The sequence below is a fragment of the Hyperoodon ampullatus genome (assembly GCF_949752795.1).
Source record: "Hyperoodon ampullatus genome assembly, chromosome: 19".
Taxonomy (NCBI): domain Eukaryota; kingdom Metazoa; phylum Chordata; class Mammalia; order Artiodactyla; family Ziphiidae; genus Hyperoodon; species Hyperoodon ampullatus.
In genome coordinates this window covers 54,819,104-54,847,084 of record NC_136932.1, presented here as the reverse complement: position 1 = coordinate 54,847,084, position 27,981 = coordinate 54,819,104, and the positions used below count along the sequence as shown (strand labels likewise).

The 27,981-nt window shown below is 38.3% G+C and overlaps 1 protein-coding gene across 1 annotated transcript; it reads right to left on the bottom strand.

Annotated features, from left to right (window-relative positions):
- Positions 1–28: 28 nt before the first annotated feature.
- SKA2 (spindle and kinetochore associated complex subunit 2) lies at positions 29–27,981 on the bottom strand (the record flags this gene model as incomplete). The annotated part of the gene is made up of 4 exons (XM_079724994.1): positions 29–97; positions 4,909–5,085; positions 13,202–13,288; positions 27,949–27,981. 4 exons carry the CDS (start codon positions 27,979–27,981, stop codon positions 29–31), a joined length of 366 nt encoding a protein of 121 aa, XP_079581120.1.

The window sequence follows — 27,981 nt, the reverse complement described above, 5'->3', positions numbered from 1 at the left end:
AGTTCCCTTTTGCAAGTCCATTTCTTCATCATAAGTCTGACATGTGAGCTCTTAATTGCTCTGCCGCAGTTTTCTCTTCTTCAGTCAGTGGTAACAGCTACAAAACAAATGACAAAATCTTTATTTCAAAAACCCTTAAAACAACAAGGTCCTACTGTATACCACAGGGAACTATATTCAATATCCTGTGATAAACCACAATGGAAAAGAATAGGAAAAAGAATGTATATATGTATATAACTGAATCACTATGCCGAAGAGCAGAAATTAACACATTGTAAATCAACTATACTTCAATAATTTTTTTAATTAAAAAAATCTTTAAACACTGCTAAATTAATTTCTGCTTTGTTACACCAATAATTGTTTCCATAAGTTCATACTATGTATGTAATCACAAATTTAGGAAGGCAAGGAAAAAATACATATTGGCTATCTATATACAAGCTACTTTGATGTTTGAGTTTCCAAAGAACTTGCAATTAAAGTGAAGAAACAAGACCAAGAAATCAAACAATTTAAGGACAGTAATTTAACAGAACCAAGGAAGTCACATTTGAACAGCATATTCTAAAAGTACTTTGAAAAAGAAGTGGACACAAAAATAGTCTGGAAGTTTCTTCAGAAGTAGAGATTTGGGTTAAATTTTGAAGGATAATTAAGATGCTTTTATCTTCAAGTAATAGAGACACATTTGAAAATGGATAAATAAGAAAATGTATTATCATTGCACAATAATACAGAAGAAGGGCAGGTTTCAGGGCTGGTTTATGCTCAACAATGTAAGGACTCAGTTTTTTCCATCTAACAGCTCTGATATCCTTGATGGTGGCTGTATCCTCAAGCTGACAGGAACGTGGCTCTAGCGGTGCTGGGTATCACATCTGTACACAATGTTTAGAAGAAGTAAAGCTTTCTCTTCCCAGGGGTCTCTCAGCGGTGGGGAAACTCTTCCTAATTTCCTACTTTCAGACTTTCCCTCCTCATATGTCATTTGGGTTACAAACCTATTCCTGAACCAATGTCAGTTAAAGGAAAATCCATTCCCCTTGCAAATCAGGCACACCCCTGAAGCTGAGGATAGCAGCAACTTTACCTCAGGCCTGAGTCTGAGGAATGGCACACATCTCAAGAGAGTCAGTAATCTTTTAGGCAGGAAGAGAGAACAGATGCTGAGAAAACAGCCAGCAAACAGAATTCACAAAAGCAGGTAGGAGCAGCAAAAGCAAAGGGAAGGGGACTTCCCTGGTGGCGCAGTGGTTAAAAATCTGCCTGCCAATTCAGGGGACACGGGTTCAAGCCCTGGTCTGGGAAGATTTTCACATGCCACAGAGCAACTAAGCCCATGCACCACAACTACTGAGCCTGCGCCTAAAGCCCACGAGCCACAACTACTGAAGCCCACCCTCTGCAACAAGAGAAGCCACCGCAATGAGAAGTCTGCGCACCGCAACGAAGAGTAGCCCCTGCTCACCGCAACTAGAGAAAGCCCACGCTCAGCAACGAAGACCCAACGCAGCCAAAAATAAATAAGTAAATACATTTATATATTAAAAAACAAAGAAGAGAAGCCGAAGGCAAGTTTTATGGGGCTTTCACAGAGCACCAACAAACAGGCTAGCTGAAACAGGGTTAATGAGGAAATAATAGGAGGTAGGACCTGAAGAATCACTCAAATAGTTACAAATCTGCTTAACTATATAGGTCATCTCTAGAGAGACTGCCAAATCTGGAACACCTCATACCTACAGAATCAGAATCTCTAGGGCAATGCTGTCCAATAGAACTTGCTGCGATGCTGGAAATATTCTGTATCTGCACTGTCCAATCAGTAGATGAAGGACTGAATTTTTAATTTTATTTAATTACTTTTAATTTTAATTTATATAGCCACATGAGGCCATTGGATACCCCACCTGGTTTCGTTTATCAAGCCAACATTTGCCCAAAATGTTCACATGGATAAAATGAAAAACAATCATAGGCCTTACTGCAGCCCAAATAGTAACAGAATTTCCCTCTTCTGTCTCAAAAACAGGAAATGGCATTATTCTGGCAAGACTTTGTTCTCCATGAATCCATGTTTCTCATTGTGATCTCTGAAATTCAAGAGAATTCAGACCATCTGTTTATAAAATAAAACTTCAAAGAAGTTTTCCAGGAGTTAACTAGTCTAAAATGTGTAGAAATTTTTCTTCTTTAATACAAATGTTTCAGAGTGTCGACAGAATACCATACATTCTATCTTTAATGCCTTTTAAATTTTCTATTTATTGCTATACTTTTGTTTTGCTATTTTCTATTTGGAACAAGTTTAGTCCTTTTTTTTTTCTTTTGATGGTCACCTTTACAATTAACTATATTTAAACCTCAGTGTCTTCACAGCAACTAAAAAGATCAGGAAATTAGTATGTACTCCCTTCCTTCCACCTCCTTTTCTGTGCTTCCTATTTATTTTTAACTATTACCAATTCAAGATTTTTAAAAATATTATCAATTCAAATATACATTTTCTATCCTTCCAAATGAAAAACCACTCAACTTGATAAAAATCATAGCAAGATAATAACTGAACCGTTTTACTTTGTTTGCTTTCTGTTGTTTATGAACAAAGGACCATTTGCCCTAAGTAGAGATCCCTTCCTTGTTCTTCATGTTTCCAAAATAATTTTAAAAGCCCTTTTGGTTATTTTAGAAGTTTTCAGAATCCTCAGCTCAATCTAGCCTTTGGCTTTCTTAACTATTCTCACAGTTCTGACCGTATGTCTAATATACCTCTTTTTATACTTGAAATTCCTTTACACATCCTTTACACTCTGGGCTCATAGAACTATTTTTGGTTATATAACTCTCTATAGATGCCATTCCCTTTTCTTCCACATTTTGATCATAAAAATTTTCTCTTAACTTTCTACTACTATCTCATTTTTAAACTAGTGTGTACAAGACCCACTATATCCAACATTTCCCAACTTGGCTATCATTGATTCTAAAATATGATCTCCTTTTTCAAGGTTTATAACCTGCCTTTCAGTCATTTCTCCTTATTTGTCATCATCTGATCCAAAGTGAAAACCCCTAGCTTCCTACCTTTGATATAATTAGTCCTCATTTCAGATACTTCTTTTAACTAAATGAAGACTTTTATAGATATTTAAATGATTTGACATCCCCTATCACTATCATATTAATCTCAGAAATATGCCATCTATTTATTGTATCTAATGGAGACAATTTTTAGTAAATATTCAAAAAGTCATTTTTCTCTTTCATTTTTCTCTTTACTCACCCAAATTTATTGTGCTTCAATAAATTCATGGATTTCTATACATATATGTTGATATATACATCCAGAACTACTCTTAGTCTCTCTTCAAGATTTGTTTCCTTAGAACAAGTTTATGTGCTTCTGTTGTCAGGTTCTGATCACATGTACAATGAAGAATATGTGACTTGATTTTATTTATAAAGGTTATTACATCTTTTTTGCATTTTATTTATTAGCAGGGTGACGCCACCCATACTGTTTAAATTCCTGCTCCCTATTCCCTCTGTGCCCTTTTTAATTGCCCTCCCCTCTTCCACTATTCATTCCTCCATGACATAACACATACCTTTAAGGTGTCATTTTACGATTTTTACCCAGGCACTGTTCTCTTTTCCTCCATTGGTAACATAAAGAATTCTTGATCAAATTAACCTGGGTAATCAACCTTTGAGATCTACTCTTGCTACAAGCCTATAATTCAAGTAGCTTAAGCCATAATTTAGTTCAGACTTGGCAAATAAATACCATGTATGCTGCCCCTAGCAGCATGCCACAGCAGATAGCTTTTCTGCCATGCCCAGACACAGCTCCTTAATACAGCATTCTAAGCAGCAGTTATTACCAGTTATTACCAGTTAACCAATTGGAGTTAGCACCAGAAATTAAAACCTATTGGACATCTTTTGTCCAGATAATTAAATTCAACTCTATGATTCCATCTACATCAGGCTATCTTTTCTTTCAAAAGCCCTCACCTTTGCATTGTAAATGAAAATGCGACCAAACTCTTCAATTGGCTGTTCAAGATCTTAGTGCCTAGGTCAGCAGTTCATATTCTTTTTCCTACTCCAACATATCTAAAGAGTTTTACACATCAGTGATAGAGGATTACACTAAATGAGATTCTTACAGTAAATGAGAAGGGGGTGCAGAATGGAGGAAGAGGATGAAGGTCAGGCTTCCTCAAGCCCACCAACCCAACTGAAGAAAAGGAGAACTAAAAAAAAGTCACTGGTATAGATGCTTTCTAGGTTTCTCAGTCTCACTACTTCTTACAGGAACCAGCAGAACTGGTAGATTTAATAAGTATTAGGAAGATTTCTCTTCTGCCATGGCTACATAATCCAAGACAGCATACCTCTTCATTAACCATGTCAAGTCCACCTGCTCCTTTTAAAATAAAAGGAGGAAGACTTCCCTGGTGGTGCAGTGGTTAAGAATCCACCTGCCAATGCAGGGGACACGGGTTCGATTCCTGGCCCGGGAAGATCCCACATGCTGCGGAGCAACTAAGCCCACGGGCCATAACTACTGAAGCCCAGGTGCCTAGAGCCCGTGCTCCGCAACAAGAGAAGCCACTGCAATAAGAAGCCTGCACACCGCAACGAAGAGTAGCCTCGCTCGCCGCAACTAGAGAAAGCCCGCGCACGGCAAAGAAGACCCAACAGAGCCAAAAATAAATTAAATTTATAAAATAAAGAAGATGAGAGCTATTATACTTCAGGGAACCAGGAAAATCTCATTTCTATCAACAGTTCCAACTGCTGAATTTCAAAATGAGAGTTACTGGGGATTTATCTTTCAAAGAGAAATTCAGAATTAAAATTCTACAAATCCAATTGGTCAATTGAAAGCATTACCTTCAGGTCTGTTTGCTTTTGTAGTTCTTGTATCAAGGTCATAGTCTTATTGAAAGTAGCACAAATGCGGCTCTTAGTCTCTTTATGCTCGACAGCAATTGGTTTAAAGCGTGCATGCAAAGTTTGATATCGAGACTTTACTGCTGACAATTCCTTTAAGAGTGTAACAGGATTTTTCTACATCAAGAAAAAAATTAATATATATTAAACCTGGAAAGCAAAAATTAAGCTTCTTTTAAGAATTAAAATATATACAGCACATTCTACCATCCATTTAATAGAACACTATTTAATTATGCAACTACGGGGCAGAGGATGGGAGGAAGGAAAAAAGAGAGAAGTATAAGACCTACATCCTATTCTCAAGGAATTTAAAGCCTAGGCACAGAAATAACCCCTCCCCTGCACATACACACACACACACAACAGCAATATTAAACTGCAAATAAGGTCACATTAGATACGTAATATTTGATGTACAGCTCACAATAATTAATTACACTATACTTCTAAAATACAATTCTAAATGTTATTATACAGAAGGTGATTTAAGAAACTATTTTGATTTGTTGAATAAGACAACTTGAAACCACTTATGATGAAATTCTTTTTAAATTAATTTATTTATTTTTGGCTGCATTGGGTCTTCGTTGCTGCACACATGCTTTCTCTAGTTGCGGAGAGCGGGTCTACTCTTCGTTGCCGTGAGCGGGTTTCTCATTGCGTGGCTTCTCTTGTTGCAGAGCACGGGCTCTAGGCGCGCTGGTTCCGTAGTTGTAGCTCACGGGTCTCTAGAGTGCAGGCTCAGTATTTGTGGCGCACGGGCTTATTTGCTCCGTGGCATGTGGGATCTTCCCGGACCAGGGCTCGAACCCGTGTCCCCTGCATTGGCAGGCAGATTCTTAACTACTGCGCCACCAGGGAAGTCCTGAAATTCTTAAATACACTGTCATGGGGCTAAAGTATGTATGAGCACCAATTCACTGACCTCACTATACAAAATGCAGGCCAACTCAAGCAACTACATTTATAAATTACATTAGTTTTTCAAATTCATTTTGGAATATAAACCACTATTCCATAAAAGACATTTCAACCGGGTGCTTTCTGCCACTTGGTTATTCTTTTCATTCCCTGGTGGTTTCTAAGCAAACCCTCCAATACTAGCTATTCCAAACTTTCTCCACTCCCTCCAGTTCCCATCCACCCCTTCTTGGCAAAAGACCTCACTCCAACTACTTTACTGAGAAGACAGAAACCATTTAGGAGTTTCTACTCCTGCCTTTTCACTGAAAATGAAAACACTATGGACATTCTGATCCTTACTTAGCCCCTAACACTACCACTATTTTTTTTTAAATAAATTTATTTATTTATTTTTGGCTGCATTCGGTCTTCTTTGCTGCGCGCGAGCTTTCTCTAGTTGCAGCAAGCGGGGGCTACTCTTGGTTGCGGTGCGCAGGCTTCTCATTGCCGTGGCTTCTCTTGTTGCGAGGCACGGGCTGTAGGGGCACGGTTTTCAGTAGTTGCAGCACGCAGGCTCAGTAGTTGTGGCTCTCAGGCTCTAGAGCGCAGGCTCAGTAATTGTGGCCCATGCGCCTAGTTGCTCCGCGGCGGGTGGGATCTTCCCGGACAAGGGCTTGAACCTGTGTCGCCTGCATTGGCAGGCGGATTCTCAACCACTGTGCCACCAGGGAAGTCCCACTACCACTATTATTGTTGTGCCCTCCCCATATCCTCCAGAACCTTAAATTTCCTATATTTCAATAACCTTTTCATACCTCCCTCTATACAGACCTCAAATATATATAGATTTTTCCCTATACTGAGGGGAAAATTAACTCTTCTCTTGACTCTGTTGCGATTCAAAACCAGTTTCATTTTTCTTACTCCATTTGCCACCAACCTTCTAGGTCCTATAATAATACACTTCCTAGACCTTTTAATAATAAATGGCCCTGGGACTTCCCCTGGTGGCACAGTGGTTAAGAATCCGCCTGCCAATGCAGGGGACACGGGTTCAAGCCCTTGTCTGGGAAGATCCCACATGCCATGGAGCAACTAAGCCTGTGCGCCACAACTACTGAGCCTGCGCTCTAGAGCCTGCGAGCCACAACTACTGAGCCTGCGTGCTGCAACTACTGAAGCCCGTGCCCCTACAGCCCATGCCTTGCAACAAGAGAAGCCACAGCAATGAGAAGCCTGCACACCGCAACCAAGAGTAGCCCCCGCTCACCGCAACTAGAGAAAGCTCTGCGCACAGCAACGAAGACCCAAAGCAGTCATAAATAAATAAATTAATAATAATAATAATAGAAGACCCCATAGACCAGAGTCCTTTGCCAAATTATTTTAAACAATCAAAAAGTCAGACTTGCTCTATAATTTTGATATCCCTCTTTTTGCCTCTCCTTATTTCTTTCCTATTCTAATCTTCTTAAAATGAACTCTTGATTTTCATAGAACTATACTATCTTGGGTATCTTCCCACTCTTCAAGTATCTCCTTCGTGGACCCCACCTCATGGCTATAGTCAAAGGCTCAGTTCATGGCCTCTACTCGCCTCTTCTTTGGAGACTGATAAAAGATGATTCTAACAGGAACGAATAAGAACAGAAAATCTAACTTAAAGACTGTTAAAATAACTGCAGAGAGTGACCAAGACCCTACGGCATGAAGAGTAGAACAGGAAAAGGACAAAAGAGACACCATAAAAAAGTTAAAACTTATAGTATGTTTGATATGGGCAAAGAAATGATAGATGACACCAAATCTATAGTCTGGCAAACAATGTATATTAAGATGCCTTTTGGGATACCTACTCAGTAAACACCCCAATGACACTGAGACCTGTATCTTAACCCTTCATTTCTCATAATGTATCTAGATATTCTAAGAGATTGCCAGTAGAAAAACTGGAAAATACAGTCAAAAAAATATCCTAAAAAGGAGGGGGGAAATAGACAAAAATGAAAACTGCAAGAAAAGATAAGAAAAATAGAGGATAGATTCAGGAAGTCCAATATTTCAGTAATGGGAAAGGCCACAAAAGAGGATTTCTTTTCTTATGAATATATAGGTAAGAAAAGTGATATGACTTTAGATTCACGTGTTTCATATTTAAAGAGCCCCACCAAGTGACAGCACAGTTACTGAAAAGACCTATATCATAATCATAAAATAATTATAAAATTTCACAGCATAGATAAAATATTCTTAAAGTTCCAAGACAGATAGGTGTGATGCAGGAGTTGGGGGTGGGGTGGAGGGGGATGGAAGGTATAAAATAAGAAGGAAGACACATACAACGGATCAGGAATTAGAATGGCATCTATTTCTCAACAAGAACACTGGAAGCTAGGAAACCACAAAACAATGATTTTAAAATTAAGAGAAAACAATCTCTAATCGAGAATTCCATACTCAACCAAACCATCCATCAACTAAAGGATTAAATAAGGGTTAAATAAATATTTTCAAACATCTGACATCTCAAAGAGTGAAATATATGATCCAAACTAAAGGGAGTAAAACAAAGGGAATTAGCAAAATTATGGTAAAGAAGTTCCCAGCCATGCAGGAAGCCTGTAGACCCAAAGGTTAGATTAGAGCAGGAGGACGGACAGCACACGAGGGACGTGGAAGAAAATGAAGCTCAGGGATCAGGTGATGCGTCTGACAATGTTGACAGGAGTTTAACGGTTCTGGTAGAAAAGTCTGAGGCCGAATTAATGATAAATGCATAGAAAAACTAAGAAAAATAAAGGGGGAAAAAAGAAAACAACTATTAGCTCCAGAAAAACAAGTTGTGTAAGAAAGGAAAAGCAAACATAGTATATTGCATGACTTGGATAAAAGCAATATTTGCAGAGCCATAATTACTGTGATCTGAATGTGTCCCTGCAAAATTCATTTTTTGAAACCTAACCCCCAAGGTGATGGAATTAAGATGTGGGATCTTTGAGAGGTGATTATGTTATGAGGGTACAGCCATCACGAATGAGATGAGTGCTCCGATAGAAGAGGCTTAGAGAGGTCTTCCCCTTCTGCCACGTAAGGATACAACCAAAAGTCTGCAACCCAAAAGAAGGCCCCAGCTTGACCATGCTGGCACCCTGATCTAGCACTTCCAGCCTCCAGAACTGTGAAAATAACTTTCTGTTATTTAAAAAGTACCCATGGGCCTCCCTGGTGGCGCAGTGGTTGAGAGTCTGCCTGCCGATGCAGGGGACACGGGTTCGTGCCCCGGTCCGGGAAGATCCCACATGCCGCGGAGCGGCTGGGCCCGTGAGCCATGGCCGCTGAGCCTGCGCGTCTGGAGCCTGTGCTCCACAACGGGAGAGGCCACAGCAGTGAGAGGCCCGCATACCGCAAAAAAAAAAAAAAAAAGGAATGAAATTCTGACACAGGCTACACCATGGATGAACACTGAGGACGTTAGTCTATGTGAAATAACCCAGTCACAAAAGGACAAATATTGTATGTGTCCACTTCTATGAGGTACCTAGAGTAGTAAAGTTTATAGAGACAGAAGGTAGAATGGTGGTTGCCAGGGGTTGGGGAGAAGAAGAAATGGGGAGTTATTGTTTAATGGATGCAGTTTCAATTTGGAAAGATGAAAAAGTTCTGGAGATGGATGGTGGTGATAGCTGCACTTAATACCACGGAACTGTATACTTAAAAATGGTTCAAATGGTGAATTTTATCTTGTATATTTTACCACAACTTAAAAAAAACAAAAAACTAATAATGTAAAATGTACAACTGTTTTGGAAAACAATTTAGCAGTTCTTCTAAATATTAAACATAGGGTTACCGTGTGGCCAGGAATTCCACTCTTAGGTATATACCCAAGAGAAATGAAAGCAAATGTCTACACAAAAACTTGTGCATGAATGTTTATGGTAATATTATCATAATAGCCAAAAGGAGGAAACAACCAAACTGTCTATTAACTGACTGAATAAATAAGAAAATGTGGTGCAGCCATACAATGAAATATTATTCAGCTGTAAAAAGGAATGAAGTACTGATTCATGTTACAACCTGGATGAACCTTTAAAACATGCTAAGTGATATCCAGAAAAGATGAAAACTCTAATTTGAAGAGATACATGCACCCCAATGTTCATAGCAGCACTATTTACAATAGCCAAGACATGGAAGCAACCTAAATGTCCATCAACAGATGAATGGATAAAGATGTGGTATATAATGGAGAAAAAACATTCTCTGCAGCAAGTGGTGTTGGGAAAGCTGGACATCCGCATGTAAATCAATGAAGTTAGAACACACCCTCATACCATACAACAAAAATAAATTCAAAATGCCTTAAAGACTTAATATAAGACATGACACCATAAAACTCCTAGAAGAGAATACAGGCAAAACATTCTCTGACATAAATTGTACCAATGTTTTCTTAGGTCTGTCTCCCAAGACAATAGAAATAGAAGCAAAAATAAACAAATGGTACCTAATCAGACGTATAAGCTTTTTTCAGCAAAAGAAACCATAAACAAAACGAAAAGACAACGTACGGAATGGCAGAGAATATTTACAAACAATGGGACCAACAAGGGCTTAATTTCCAAAATGTACAAATAGCTCATACAACTCAATATCAAACAAACAACCCAATCAAAAAATGGGCAGAAGACCTAAACAGACATTTCTCCAAAGAAGACATACAGATGGCCAACGGGCACAGGAAAGGATGCTCCACATCACTAATTATTAGAGAAATGCAGATCAAAACTACATCGAGGTGTCACCTCACAATGGTCAGAATGGCCATCATTAAAAAGTCTACAAATAATAAATGCTGGAGAGGGTGTGGGAAAAAGGGAACACTCCTATACACTGCTGGTGGGAATGTAAACTGGTGCAGCCATTATGGAGAACAGTATGGAAGCTCCTCAAAAAACTAAAAATAGAGTTACCATATGATCCAGCAATCCCATTCCTAGACATATATCTGGAGAAAACTCTAATTCAAAAAGATACATGGGGCTTCCCTGGTGGTGCAGTGGTTGAGAATCTGCCTGCTAATGCAGGGGACACGGGTTCGAGCCCTGGTCTGGGAAGATCCCACATGCCGCGGAGCAACTAAGCCCGTGCGCCACAACTACTGAGCCTGTGCATCTGGAGCCTGTGCTCCACAATGAGAGAGGCCACGATAGTGAGAGGCCCACACACCGTGATGAAGACTGGCCCCCGCTTGCCACAACTGGAGAAAGTGCTCGCACAGAAACGAAGACACAATACAGCAAAAATAAATTAATTAATTCATAAACTCCTACCCCCAACATCTTCTTTAAAAAAAAAAAAAAAAGATACATGGACCCCAATGTTCATAGCAGGACTATTTACAATAGCCACGACATGAAAGCAAGCTAAATATCCATCGACAGATGAATGGATAAAGAAGATGTGGTATATGTATACAATGGAATACTACTCATCCATAAAATAGAATGAAATAATGCCATTTGCAGCAACATGGATGGATCTAGAGATTATCATACTAAGTGAAGTCAGAAAGAGAAAGACAAATCATATGATATCAGTTATATGTGGAATCTAAAAAAAATGATACAAATGAACTTATTTACAAAACAGAAACAGACTCACAGTCATGGGAAACAAACTTATGGTTACCAAAGGGGAAGAAGCGGGGGAGGGATAAATTGGAAATTTGGGATTAACGGATATATACTACTGTATATAAAACAGATAAACAACAAGGACCTACTGTATAGCACAGGGAACTATACTCAATATCTTGTAATAACCTATAATGGAAAAGAATCTGAAAAAGAATATATATATATATGTGTGTATGTATAACTGAATCACCTTGCTGTACACCTGAAACACTGTAAATCAACGATATGTCAATTAAACAAAAAACATGCTAAGTGAAAGAAACCAGACATAAAAAGCCACCTATTGTATGATTCCATTTATATGAAAAGTTCAGACAGCAAATCTGTAGAGTTTACAGAGACAGAAAGTGGATTAGTAGTTGTTGGGAGCTGGCCAGGGGCAGGAGAAGTGGTTGTTAATGGGGAGAAACAGCTAATGGGTATGGGTTTCTTTTTGAGGTGATGAAAATATTCAAATATTTATTGTGATGATGGCTGTACAATATACTAAATTACTAAAAATTCCAATGAACTAAATATACTAAAAACCACTGAACTGTATACTTTAAAAGAGTGAATTTCATGGTATATGAATTAGAGGTCAATAAAGCTGTTTAAAAAAAAAAAGTTGTAGAAGAGAAAAACAACTGGAAGTGTAACTAAAATGAGATGGAAGGTGGAAGAAAAGAGGAAGCCCCACATGAAATGTTTTCCACATGGTACTCGAAAGATACTAACTCAGATGAGTGCTTTGGCCAGTCAATTAGGTGGTACCACTGGACCAGAACTGGTTGGTTGTTCTTCAGTAAAAGAGAAAAGAGGAAAAGACAAAGACAAAGTCAAGTCAGTTAAGGAGGTAGAACAGTTAAAACTGTACTCCCATAGAATCCTGGCATTCCATTATTTCATGTAAAGCAGTAAAAACTGAACATTCACAATGCTTTCCCAATTTTATATCAAATACTATTTTAATTTGCACTTCCACTCAATTCCCCCCAAATTTTAATTGTATAAATTTTTTGAGAAACAGTAAAATATGATATTTCTTGTCTGCTAGCAAATGCTACAAAAGATAAACATTAATGATTTAAGTGGTAAATTAATGTTTTAAGTGCTAAATTAATGTTAGCAGACAATGCTTAAAAATTGTCTGCTTTATCTCTATAGAGATAGGCGTGTATACATGTAGTTATAATTTATGGCATTTAAACATAATATTTCTAATCAACCTAAACTTAGAAATAACGAAGTACATAATTTTATGCAAAAATCACAGTTCACATAACGAATTTAATAGTATATCATCATCTTCCACAGAGAATATCATCACTGCTAGGATTTCTCCCCTCTTATTTAACCACTGCCCTAGAGGTATCTATATTCTCTCAGAATTTCAGAGGCTTCCATAGTGGTTTACACCTCTGGACTCAATAATTCTTATTTATGGGTTAAAAAAAAAAAGAGGAGCCACAAATTTCCTTGACTACGGGTATAATCTCTCCAATATTCTGTGACCAAGTTTCCAACACAGAAAAGATTCTATAAATTTAATAATGTAATTGTTATAATCTACTACTATTAGAAATACTATCAGAAAATCTTTTAATAAAATATTCTGTTAAAAAGACATTTCTTTTTCAGATTACCTTGCCTGCTGAATCAGGATAATTAGTCTTGATTTCATATTCCAGCCTGTACTGAATGTAATCCAGATCAGAGTCAGCCTTCTGGAACTAAAGATCAGCAGAAATAATTATTTCATGAACCAAAAGACGTATTACTAAACATGATACTGTAACTATTCTTTTTTCTTTATATTTTAATATGATATACACTGATTTTGAAAATATGGAAATAGAAAAGTATACAAAACCTCCATCATCTAGAACATTGGTCCCCAACCTTTTTGACACCAGGGACCGGTTTTGTGGAAGATGATTTTTCCACGGAATGGGGGAGTGGGCGGGGGTGGGGATAGGGGATGGTTCAGGCTGTAATGCAAGGGATCCGCAGATGAAGCTTCGCTTGCCCAACGCGTACCTCCTACTGTGCTCACCTACTGTGCAGCCTGGTTCCTTACAGGGGGCTGGGGACCCCGATCTAGAATACCCACGCTCTATTAAGAACTAGCAGTGGCTTCAAGAATTCCCTAAGGTTACTAACACTCTCATCAAATAAGCAGTTTTTCTACCTCTGGTAGGATATGTGGTTTCAAATTAAAACACTGAACAAACTTATTTTCAGGGATACTCCAGGTGTTAACATAATTTGCAATCCCATTAACCAAAGAACTACAAATATGTGCCACACAGACCAAACTTGGAAGGCTTAAAGAATCATAAATTACACAAAAAAAAAGCTACATTAATACAGGAGTAGCAGTCCGAATTACTCCAATTTATTTAACCTGGGTCCTAGTGTGGGACCTTGATCTGCAGTAAACTTCGAAGAGAGAAAAAAGCAGAAAACTGCCATAGGCTGTAAAGTACGTGTGCGTACATAGAGAAAAGTTGGGAAGGATATATATCAGGGTGTTAAAAGTGGTTTATTTCTGAATGTGATATAATCTACAAATTATTCTTAATTGGGGGGAATTCTACATCTTTTACAAGATCTTAAAGCATGTACTGCCTCGAATTTGTCAGGGAAACAACCACCGCCCTTTGAGTTTACTGTGAAAGGCAAAACATGATTTCCTCAGGGAAGGTCTCCTGTTCGTAGCCCACAGCTAAGGAGACTTTCAGACCTTTCTGTCAACTTAAGCTCTGGACTAAAGATTGCTTCTTGAAAATTTGGAGCCTTAATGGAAAAAGTATAAACCAACGAAAATTGTTAAAAGTAGTTCTCAGATCGAATGAGAAGCAGTATACAGATATTTTTATTATATAAAAAGTAAACCAAGGGGCTTCCCTGGTGGCGCAGTGGTTGAGAGTCCGCCTGCCGATGCAGGGGGCACGGGTTCGTGCCCCGGTCTGGGAAGATCCCACATGCCGCGGAGCGGCTGGGCCCGTGAGCCATGGCCGCTGAGCCTGCGCGTCCGGAGCTTGTGCTCCGCAACGGGATAGGCCACAACAGTGAGAGGCCCGCGTACCGAAAAAAAAAAAAAAAAAGTAAACCAAGGATTCTACTTTGGAAGGTCGAGTGAGGAAGAAAAAATGGTTCTCAGAAGTTAAAATGCTTCTGAAGTCAGAAGCTGTCACTATTGAACAGAATTTCAGAAAGAGATAAACTAAAGCTTCCATCACTAATAATTTCTCTCATCATTGGCCTAAATTTGATTGGAAAACTTTGCAATTAATAAAATTCTATCTTTATAACCAAAAACTTCCAGAGTAGAAATTGAAGAAGAGTCAGTCTTTGTTTTTAAAAATTTTCCAAGAATCAGTATCTGATTTGCATCTCTAACAGCAAGGAGTTGCTATGAGCCAGAAAAACAAATCTAGAAGTTCTCTATTTAAAAAGTGTTTATAATGTTTTCCAAAAATGGAGGCATTTCATTTGTCATATATACTTGTTCTATTAGCTGCCATGATTAAATCTATCAATAATTAGACTTCTTTAAGCATATTAGTAATTACTATATATGTATGTGTGTATATATAAAGAAATTCCTGTTGGCATAATTCCCACATTAAAATATGCTCAAGAATTATCTTTTCCTTTACATAAAAAAGTACACTAACCTGTATGACATGTGGAGGGAAAGTAGGGGGAGGGGATGGGATAGAACAAATCAAATTAAGCAAAGGCTCTACACATTGAAGACCTGATTTGTTTTAATTATTGAAGTAGACCACAATTCTGTAGCTTTAAGTATAATTCAAGGCCTTGTATAACATGCTAAAGCATAATTTTAAATAAAAGTTTTTAAAACTTATTAAGTTACCACAAAATTCTTAGGATTATGGGATTTGTTGCTCCAGGGTTACCTTAAAATAGAATCTCTATTCTAGGAGCCCTTGTTTATGGAACAGATATTCTTAAGCCTATATGTTTTTGGGGTTTTTTAATTTATTTATTTATTTTTGGCTGTGTTGGGTCTTCGTTGCTGCGCGTGGGCTTTCTCTAGCTGCGGTGAGCGGGGGCTACTCTTCGTTGCGGTGCGTGGGCGTCTCATTGCGGTGGCTTCTCTTGTTTTGGAGCACTGGCTCTAGGCGCAGCAGGCTTCAGTAGTTGTGGCACACGGGCTTAGTTGCTCCGCGGCATGTGGGATCTTCCAGGACCAGGGCTGGAACCCATGTCCCCTGCATTGGCAGGTGGATTCTTAACCACTGTGCCACCAGGGAAGTCCCAAGCCTATGTTTTTTAACTTGATATTTTAGTTCTGCTTAAATTTATCTAGTATAATCCCACAGTCCATTTAACAATGTCTTCTCTTCAAGAGAGTGGTTTCAGCTATGGCTTCACGTAATACCTGGGGGTCCACAACGTACTAAAATCACCAGATAGTACCAAAAAGAAGTGGTTCCTTCCCTTAAGTAATTTATATTTTAATAAGATACCAGGGGCTTCCCTGGTGGTCCAGTGGTTAACACTCCACGCTTCCAGTGCAGGGGGCCCATGTTCAATCCCTGGTCAGGGAACTAGATCCCATGTTGCACAGCTAAAAGATCCCGCACGCCACAACTAAAATCCCGCGTTCTGCAACTGAGACCCAGCACAGCCAAACAAACAAACAAACAAACAAATAAATAAAAGTTACCAAAGAGTGTGCTTCCAATCAATGGCATGATGGAGCCGGGTAAATTTTTAGGAATTTTTGCAAGCCAACTGTTAAACACAGGCATCACTAAAAATTATATTATTAAACTTACAACTAAATAAAGTATTAAAAAGAAATATATACAGAAAAACCATAACTTCCTAGTTATTTTACTATGTTTTACTCTTATCTATGCTCTTGAGGTCTATCATATCTATACAGTAGAAATATATCACATGCTACTATTGCATGTCTTTCCAACTCCATTTTCAGTGACATCATGCTGATAGGTTAAACTCAGCTAGGGTGGAAATATATACACCAGGGAAATTGACAAATGCTAAAATTCAGGACTTCCCACTTTCCCACCACAGCTGCACTTATATGTATACCACTGCTTTCAAAAGGTTTTTAAAAAAATTTCCATCCCCCCTTTAAGTAATATACCCACACTTCTATTTGGAAAATATTTCAGAGAACAAATAGAATTTTAAACAGATTTTAAAAGACAGGGGGTACAGGGAATAGGGAGTTATTGTTTAACATGTGGAGTTTCAGTTTGGAAAGATCAAGTTCTGGAGATGGATGGGGGTGATGGTTGCACAATGATGAGAATGTACTTAATACTGCTGAGTTCTTTACAGTTTAAATGCCTAAAATGGTAAATTTTATGTGTATTTAACCACAAGTTAAAAACTTTTTTAAAAGAGGAAAAACAGTTTGAGAGTAGAATGTTATCTTCCTTGAAGAATTGAACAGAACATTTTGTGATAAAACCTAGGGGAAGTATTTACTTATTAGCAAAGTCAGTGGGCTGTGGATTAAGCAGGGGACAAAAAAGGAAAAAGGGTGCCAATGCAATGTTGAGAAAGAGAAAAACAATGAAGATTCTCTGATCTGAACCCCTCATTTTATAAATGAAGAAATAGTCTAAGTGACTTCCCTCTAGTTCTATTTTCATTACTCTGTTTTTATGTAGTTAGATCAAAGTTATACATGACATTAAATCCAATAAGAATCACATAGATGGGGGAAAAAATGTAAAGACTTTACCTAATATTAAATTTAAACAGTTTTTTTAAGTTTTAAATCTAATATCTCTGCAGTTAGTCCATTAAAAAATTCTCTCTGAATATAACCTGGTAGTATGGTACAGAAGAAAAGAAAATAAGAGGATTGAGATATGTGGCAGAAGTTCTAGTCCTGGTCTCACTAACCAGCTATGTGGCCTCCAGTACCTTCCCTCTTTCTGAGTCTCTCCTATTAAATGAGAGAGATGGAAATCTAGTCCCTTTCAACACTAAACTTCTATTATTTCATTATACCACAAATAAACCAAAGTTTAATTTGTTAAAATGTTAAAATTAAGGAAAGTGTTTCTTTTTTCTAATATATAAAAATTTGGGGCTTCCCTGGTGGTGCAGTGGTTAAGAATACGCCTGCCAATGCAGGGGACACGGGTTTGAGCCCTGGTCTGGGAAGATCTCACATGCCTCAGAGCAACTAAGCCCGTGCGCCACAACTACTGAGCCTGCGCTCTAGAGCCCGTGAGCCACAACTACTGAAGCCCGCGTGCCTAGAGCCCATGCTCTGCAACACGGGAAGCCACCGCAGTGAGAAGCCTGTGCACCGCAACAAAGAGTAGCCCCCGCTGGCCGCAGCTAGAGAAAGCCCGCACGCAGCCACGAAGACCCAACGCAGCCAAAAATAAATTTAAAAAAATTTTTTTTGACCTTTGAATTTCAGATTTTAATGTATGCATTGAAAAGTAGCTTCTACTATTTGTTTTCTTTCTAAACAAAGATGACTGTTGCTTCAGTTTCAGCTGCATCATTTCTGCAACCTGCCCATTGTTCTTCCCAAACACCAAAACCCTATAAGCAATATTGCACTACTCAGAACTATTTACACAGCAGAGACAATATCGATAGGGTTCTAGGATCTGGTGACAAACAGGAAAATTTTTAGTTACACGGTAGGAAATTTACTGACCAATTATGACAGTCTCCAAAACTCATTAGTGTCTGATTAATGGAACAAAATGATATTGCTAAACTTCATTCACATTGGAAGCCTTGTAAACAATGAGGTTGCTGTTTAATTAGTTTTAGCTACCTGTCTTATTTTTAGGCATATTAGAATATTTAAAATAAAACTAGTGAATTTTTTAAAGCCCAAGACATTCATATTTCATATTCGCAGTTTTTCTCTAAATCAGTAATAAAAATAAATGGGAAAAGTTTTATATCAATCCTAAGGGTGGTAAATAAAAAATGCAATTTAGCTGGGAAAAGTCCATGGAAATCAATGTTAAAGCCCCAAAGACCACCAAATTACATTCTGCCAATTGGACATCCTTGGAAGAAGACTGGGATTGTAAGGAAGATACTGTACAAATGGGAAAAAATACTTCAGGAAATAATTTAGAGTTTTAGAGAGCATGCCACATATTTCACAAACACAACATTCTGTCATACTAGTTTTTATTATGATAAGCTTTAGGCTTTAGATAAAAGGCACACTGTATGACATACCACTCAAGTATTTGGCAGCAAGGAGAAAAGAACATAATTGCAGCACAGTTTAAAAAACATTTCCTTTACAAAAACCCATAGATTCCCACTGCCACAATAACGCTCCCTTTCAAAAGGACCAGCTCCAAACACATCCTCTTCTAGAGGGCCTGTCTCAACAACATCAAAACACAGGGAAATGAAGGGGGGAAATACAGCAGCCTTGCCTCTGGTGAGAGGAGTTGGTAGAGGTATGTTCTGGACTCAGTAGCTAGGCTTAGAAATACATTTTCCATAGAAACATTGTTTTAAGGGCAAATTAGGTGTCTTAACACTCCTAGATCTAGGTTAGCTGTATTATCAACCAAAGAAACTACTTAAAGCACCCCTTTCCTTACATTCCCATCTCTCCAATACAGGTTTAGAAACACCTTTATCTACTCTCATTTTATTTTTTTCGTGGCTAAAGTTTACCAAGTCATGTCTTATATTACAATCATTTGTTTGCATGGTAGTGTCACCATTTGATTTCAAGTTTCTTGCTGGCAAGAGCCTTGTCTTTTCGCTTCTATATCCCTGGTTTTTAATATGCTGTGAAAAATGGGAATAGATTAAAGAACATTTATTCATTTGAAAGAACAGCCTGGGACTCCAACCACATTCTAAAGCCAGTTTTAATAAATATTTCAAGCTCTTAACAAGTTGAGCGCCACCTCTAATGTCTACACAATCACAATTGGTTTTTTGTATATTTCTGCTAGAGAGTTGACTATTATCCACTCTCTTCCAGAGAGAACAAACACATGTCTATGCTCATCTGAAACAGATAAGCAGCAATATGCACAAGCACCCAGTTACAGACATGTTATTTTAGGCAAATAACAACATCAAAGCAGAAGAAAGTGTGAAGTTTCAAGTTCATCAATTCCTAGTCTGCAGGCTTTTATGTAACAATTAAGAGAGCAGTACACACGAGCCTGACTTTATCAGTTAAAGTAGTCTATTTAACTTTTTGTAAGCTTTCAGGATCTTAGGTTATTTACGTTAACTGTGCTATGGACACATAATAGACTACAGGGACAGATTTAGATTTTCATATATAGAACGAACCTGGTTTAGAAAAAATAAAAATATACCTACAAAAGAATCTAGAATAGGGACTTCCCTGGTGGCACAGTGGTTAAGAATCCACCTGCCAACGCCGGGGACAAAGGGTTCAATACCTGGTCCGGGAAGATCCCACATGCTGCAGAGCAACTAAGCCCGAGCGCCACAACTACTGAGCCTGCGCTCTAGAGCCCACGAGCCACAACTACTGAGCCCACGTGCCACAACTACTGAAGCCCACACACCTAGAGCCCGTGCTCCACAACAAGAGAAGCCACCGCCACGAGAAGCCCACGCACCGTAACGAAGAGTAGCCCCCGCTCGCCACAACTAGAGAAAGCCCACACGCAGCAACAAAGACTCAACGCAGCCAAAAATAAATAAATAAAAAATAAATAATTTTTTTAAAAAAGAATCTAGAATATACAACGTAGTCTTTTTTTTTAATTAATTAGATAAGTTATTTTTGGCTGCTTTGGGTCTTCATCGTTGGGGCTGTGTTGCTGAGCCGGGGCTTCTCTTCGTTGCGGTGCGCAGGCTTCTCATTGCAGTGGCTTCTCTTGTTGCGGAGCATGGGCTCTAGGCGTGCAGGCTTCAGTAGTTGTGGCACACGGGCTCAGCAGTTGTGGCTTGCGGGCTCTAGAGCGCAGGCTCAGTAGTTGTGGCAGATGGGCTTAGTTGCTCCGTGGCATGTGGGATCTTCCCAGACCAGGGATCGAACCCTTTGTCCCCTGCGTTGACAGGTGGATTCTTAACCACTGCGCCACCAGGGAACTCCTCCTTTTCATTATTATTTTTTTTTAAAGACTTCTCTGTTATTTATGGTATCCTATGCCTTATAAATAAATTGGGCAATAAAGAGTGTAGAATACAGAAATCAATATATAATTTTATCAGAAGTCATTAAATTTCCCTATATTTTATCCAAAACCTTAACCGGGTGTTTCTATGTAATGTTTATATTTTATCCAAAACCTTAACTGGGTGTTTCTATTCTGAACACAGAAATCAATATATAATTTTATCAGAAGTGATTAAATTTCCCTATATTTTATCCAAAACCTTAACCGGGTGTTTATAAGATTTTTTTTTAAATTAAGGAACACAGGTTCATAATTACTACAGAATATGAATATTTACAATAATTTTAAATGTTCAGAATGTAATAAAGGAAAAGTGTGGTAGAGGTTTCCAACTTAATTAATAGCTAGAGTTGATTTTACTGGTTCTTCATCTCAACCCCCCTGTCTCCCATCTCAAAACTGTACTGAACAACTTGCGGTTTCCCCCACTTGTGCAACACCTCCGGACTTTCACACGTACCGTTTCCTTTGCCTAGAACGTTTTCTGTTTCCTTCACTGGCTAATCCCTACTCATCCTTCCAGTCTCAGATTATCTCTCACCTCTAACAAGAAACCTTCCCGGCTTCCCTGGTGGCGCAGTGGTTGAGAGTCCGGCTGCCGATGCAGGGGACACGGGTTCGTGCCCCGGTCCGGGAAGATCCCACATGCTGCGGAGCGGCTGGGCCCGTGAGCCATGGCCGCTGAGCCTGCGCGTCCGGAGCCTGTGCTCCGCAACAGGAGAGGCCACAGCAGTGAGAGGCCTGCGTACCAAAAAAAAAAAAAAAAAAAAAGAAACCTTCCCCAGGTTAGGTGCCTCTTTCCAATGTGCCCCCCCACAACAACTGATATTTACCTATCCCATCATGGCATCTGTCTCAATGTATTTACCCATATCTCCCAGATAAGTTCCTTAATATCTCTAGCCTCTGGTACCAGCCTGCCCTAGTAACATTTACCAAAAGAGAGTATGAAGTACTATCATCTAAAATTGGAGAAATTAAAGAGAGGAGAGGAGGAATTAATAAGAACTACTACAACTCTCACATCTCCTAACAAAAATAAATTGTTCTGAAAAGCTAAATTTATTTTACAGTCACTAATCACTACATGAAAATCTTAAGTGAAAACTGAGATTATTTCCTCATTTATAAAATGAGAACAAAAACAATGAATTAAAGAATTAACAATTGACTTATTTAGGACTTCCCTGGTGGTGCAGTGGTTAAGAATCCGCCTGCCAATGCAGGGGACACAGGTTCAAGCCCTGGTCCAGGAAGATCCCACATGCCACGGAGCAACTAAGCCCGTGTGCCACAACTACTGAGCCAGGGAGCCACAACTACTGAAGCCCGTGCCCCTAGAGCCCGTGCTCCACAACAAGAGAAGCCACTGCAATGAGAAGCCTGTGCACCACAACAAAGAGTAGCCCCAGCTTGCTGCAACTAGAGAAAGCCCACATGCAGCAACAAAGACCCAACACAGCCAAAAATTAATTAATTAATTTAAAAAAAATCACACTAAGCAGGTTATTAAAAAAAAAATATAAGACCTATAAACTGAAAATTGTAAAACACCGTTGAGAGAAATTTTAAAAGACCTAATTAATGGAGAGATAATGTTCATGTATCAGAAGGCTCAATATTGTCAAGATAGCGATTCTCCCCAAATTGTTCTTTAGATTCAACATAATCTCAACCAAGATCCCAGTACGCTTCTTTTTTTTATAGAAATTGACAAAAAAATTATTTGGAAATGCAAATTAATTTAAAAGTTTTAGAAAACAAGAGCAATGGGTGAAGCCTTATACTAGATGATTTCAAGGCTTCCTAACAAAAATTAACTCAAAATGGACTGAGATCTAAATGTAAAAACTAAAACTATAAATCTTCTAGAAGAAAACATTTGTGACCTCGAGTTAAGCAAAGAATTCTTAGATAGAACACAGAAGGCATAAACCATAGAAGAATAAAATGTATAAACTGGACTCCATCAAAAAATTTTAAGGGAGAAGGCAAATAGATAAAACTAAAGGACTCTTGTAATAATAAAAAGACAGACAACTCAATTTGAAAATAGGCAAAAGATTTTAACAGATATTCACTAAAGAAGATATACCAACTTCAAATAAGCACATGAAAAGATGTTCAATACCATTAGCCATTAAGGAAATGCAAATTGAAACTATAATGAGATACCACTACACACCTACTAGAATGGCTAAAATGAAGAAGACTGACAATAGTACCAAGTGTTGGTGAGGACTTGGAGAAACTGGAACCCTAATACAGAGTTTTGAAAAAGATTTTAGCAGTTTCTTTTAAGATCAATCATACTTTTATCATGCTGCCCAAGAGAAATGAAAGCATTATGTCCAGATAAAGACTTGTATTATAATGTTTAGAACAACTATTCATAATAGGCAAAATCTGGAAATAACAAAGTCCATAATCTGGTGAACAGATAAACAATTTGTGATATTCTAGACAATGGAATACTACTCATCAATAAAAATGGTCCAACTCCTAATACATGCAACAACATGGGTGAATCTTAAAAGCATTATGCTAAGTGTAAGAAGCCAGACACGAAAGACTAGAAGGTTTGTGTATATGATTTCATTTTTATGAACTTCTAGGAATGGCAAAACTAGAGGTCTGTGGCTGCCAGGGAGTTTGGGAGGTTTACTGCAAAGGGTCATAAGGGAACTTTTTATGGTGAGGGAAATGTTCTGTATCATGACTGGTGGTGGTGGTTACAAGACTGTACACATTTATCAAAACTCATGAAATTGTACAACTAAAATTGTTGAGTTTTACTCTATGCAAATTATATCTCAAACTGATTACAAAAAAACAAGTGATGGAGTCACATTTTATTATATCTCATAATTACAAAAAGAACATTAAGACATGCATTCTAAAGTTTTAAACTCAAGCATTTACTATACAATACACAAAATTAACACCAATTAAGATTTGAGGCAGGTTACCACAGGAAATATACAGCAAAGATTGTATTCATCACATACTAATTCATCGTCAAACTCAATTAAAGAAAACCTGAGATTTGTCAGAACCTATCCAAACCTGTAACAGAAAGAAGCAAATGACAAAGTACTACTTGTTTAGACAAGCCATAACAACTTTAGCTATAAAATGTATCCTCTCAGTGTGTTTCATAATGCATTACAGTGGTGAATTTTTAATTAGTTGAAAACATTTTTTTCAAATTATAACTTTCTAAAACATATACTTTGTAATAAAATTATATAGTTTTCAGCAACAAAGGTTGTGGTAAATTACTCACAGACACTGAAGAAAGATGTAAGGCAAGAACCAAAATTCTGGTGTACATTCTGCTTTCAGATGCTTTGACAATACTATTGCACTGCTAGCTGTAAAGTACAGTAGTGCAATAAAGTCAGAGCATTCGTTAGCAGTAATAGGTAGGAAAGACACACAAGAGCATCTTGCATCAGTTGAAGCTTCAGTGTGAAAAGGATACAAAGAAGGGTTGCCTCTTTGGACAGAAGACATCCAAAACCTAAGAACATTTACAGCAATGTTAAAAAAAAAAAAAAAAGACTAGGATTTAAATATCAACGTGGTATTGTTTTTTGACGACTAACCTATGATTAATATGCAAACTGAAAACATGCATAGATGTAGAAAGGAATTTTGTAAATAAGTTATAAGCTGTATAAGTTATTCACATGGGTATTGTTAATACCTCAGGACTGGTATTAACAAAACAGGTTATAATTACTACTTAAGGCAAAGTTGTGAAAATATTTCTGTTCTGCTGAGATGTGTTGGTTAGCTCCTCCATAACAATTGACCGATTAACTGTCATATAAAATTAGCCTTTTGAGTAAGACTACCAAAGAAAATAAATGAAAAGTGAAATAACATTTCCCAATTTCTATAAACCCTATCTCTCTCGAATCTAAACTACAATATAAAAAGCACTTACCATCTTATCTCAAGAGTTCACAGACTTCCAGGGAATCAATGTGTCGTAAACAGGATACCATTAGCCCTACTTAACTGAATGCTATGAAAGGGGATTTTAAAATTTCAGATAACCCCTAAAACATCTTAAATATAAGAGAAAACATCTCCATTTCCTTCAAGTGCAGAAAAATCAAAGAGAAAATAATAATGGGAGGAGGAGAGGGCTCTGAGAGTCAAGAGGTTTCCTTGGATTCAAGTCAATTAACATTCTAACCTTTTAACTGGTAAGAAACCATTGTGAAGTCAGATGTCAACAAAGAAATAGAAATAGTATCATAGTATCACATTGCACTACCTTTTGTGTACAATCTCTAGCTGTATCACAAAAGAAGGACACTAGACAAATACCACTCAATCAATAAGTGAAGGGAAAAAAGTTACAGAACAAAGATTACCCTACAATGAGTTTATTCCTCCATTAATAATGTTGACTGATGCAAAAACACTTTCCATTATTTTCACCAATCTTCCTTTAAATGATCCAGTTCAGCTACTTGGTTGGATTGAGCCTACTAAGAAATGAACTCAAATTCAGGACAGCTGGAAGATGAGTGTCTTGACCTCAAATCCTAGGCCACATAACTCAGATATTAGAATATTTCAACTCTGCTAGCCAAGGATCAGGTTTTAAAAACAAGTATTTAAAAACAAATGTTTAAAATATCGTACATTAAAGCATATATGTGGAATCGAGAAAAATGGTACAGATAAACCTGTTTGCAAGGCAGAAATAGAGACACAAGTAGAGAACAAACATATGGACACCAAGGGGGGACGTGGGGGGGTGGGATGAATTGGCAGATTGGGATTGACATATATACACTAATATGTATAAAACAGATAAGTAATAAGAAAAAAAATAAAATTAAAAAAACAAATGTTTAATTTTCTGAATCAGGGGTTAAAACTAGAAAAAAATATGAAAATTTTAAACTTAAGAGGATCAGGATACTTGTCTGATATCTTAAAAAATTAAGGTAAGTACTTGCTTTTCAAAGTTAGATAACAGGTATTCTATTTCACTTATTAAATATTCAACATTGGTTCCTCAACAAATCCTTTTATTCAAGTAATATAAAACCAAAAATCAGAGGATTGTACAGGAAATCATTTACCTTTGGAATCTTAGAAAATAAACCAGTTCACAGATATAACATTTTTTTCTAAAAGCACATGGCAAATCTAAAGGTGAGATGTATGGTCTTATACTACCCAATCAATACAAAGCAGTAATAATAAAAGTGTACTTGGTCAAATACAATTTTTAAATCCTAATGATTATGGAAACAAACTAATAATTTGAACAGGAAAAAAAAAGTTATGCCTAAGTTAGTTAAAAGGAATTTAAGAAGAAAGACCTGTTTTCTTCTCTTCCTCTCATAAAAAGAATTTTTAAAAACTACCCCATCATTCAAACACCTAAAAGTTCGAGTCTGGCTACCTCATAATTTTCTAAAACCTACTTTTTTCCCAAGATGTACAAGTAATTGCTTTCCCCTTAAAATAAAATGTGTTCAGTCTTAAACATCTCCTGTGAGAGTATTGACCCTAATGCAAACTCCAGAAAAGGCTTCATTGGTACCTCAAAATTAAAAGCCAACTTGAGAGGGGAAAAAAAAAAACAACTGTTAAAAGCAGAATTAGTATCATTTAGCATCTTACAATTAGGCAGAAATATCCATCTGGAGGGAGGAATTCATAATGGAGGAGATGGGCAAGACAATGTTAACATCTGTGCCTTGTTGGTAGAATCAAATTACAATACTTAACACTGTTTTTTTGTTTTGTTTTTTGAAAGACAGTTAATGATAAGAATAACAAAACTTTGAACTAAAAGTTCATTATTTAGGGGTTGGAAAGCTGCAGAAAATTCTTCCTTCTTTGCTGCCATTTCTCACCTTCCCAATTCCCACACACAGCCCCCACAAAGAAAATCAAAATTCAAAACGTTAGAAGCAAATTAAAGTCAATTTTGTATATGAGAGCCACTACAATTCATTAATACATCAGAAGAAAACAGTAATAAGATATATCAAGGTCTCGCATTTTCTGGGGGTGAGGATCTTCCAAGATCACTATACGTTGCAGATATTAAAGAGACCCAAGGTTCAGCTTGGACAAGAGTAGCACAGGCACAAATGATACTTAAGGAGTAACGCCAAGGAATGGCAGGGAGAAGAGGAGAGGACTGTGATGGAGATTCTGGCTTTTTTACCTAATCTTGTTGTTTTTCTTTAACAAAAAAACGGACAGGAGTTCAATGATGGGTGCGTCCTCCGACTTCCCCATTTTAAAGGAAGCCAGCCCAATCCAAACACTCGTAATGCCTTGGGGGTAAAGGGACTGAAGATAAAACAAGGGAACTAAGAAAAAAGCGCGGGCATTCAAGCCGGTAGTCTAGGGAAGGGAGGGAGAGAATAAAGAGGACAAGTGAGGGAAGAATCCAAAGAAAAAACTAGGACGGCCCTCCAGTTTGGCGCCCTAGAGCAGGCCAAGCAGCCGCGGGAGTCCTTCCCAATTATTCGCCCCCGCCCCCTACTTTCACAATGAATGAAACTAGGCAACTCCAGAGCAGCGGAGCCTCCCACGTCCCAGGTCCCGCCCGCGCTCCAGGAAAAGAAGCTCGTGGTTGAGATTCCCAAGGCTCACACCTCTCCCCCACCGAAGGGCCAAACTGGTCTAGGGGCTTCCTTGGCCGCTAAGAAGTTGTGCACGCAACTCTCGCATCCTTTCTCAGCCTGCCCTGGGCTGAATATGAACGCTTCAGCCCTAAAGGGATTCCTCTCCCCGCCTCCCTGTTTATTCCCCACCCTCCATCCCCCTTTCTCGGACTGTGAACAACCTCTCCCCTTCTTGGGGCGTTTAGAGGCCATTACAGTCAGGTCTTTTTGGTGGAAATACACAGAACGCTGTTTGCACCAGCCACAGTTCCTCGAGAGGCGAAAAGGTAAGGGCAAGAAACAAGGAATTCCAAAGGCCCCCGTACCCCCAGCATCTCCCGCCATTTCCCTCACGAGTTTCCCGGATGTAACCCCTTCCCCCCGCGGCGGTTAAGAGACCAGGCGGCGGCGACTCCCTTTGGTGCAGGAGGAGGAGCTCGAGTCTAGTCCAGCCTCCTCCGCCCAGGGTTTCCGGCGACTCCAAATTGCGTTCCACTTTGGAGGCCATCGGGGAAGAATAAACTACCCAGTGGATCTCCTTCATTTTACACTCACCATCAGTTCCAGCTTATCGACCTCCGCCTCCAT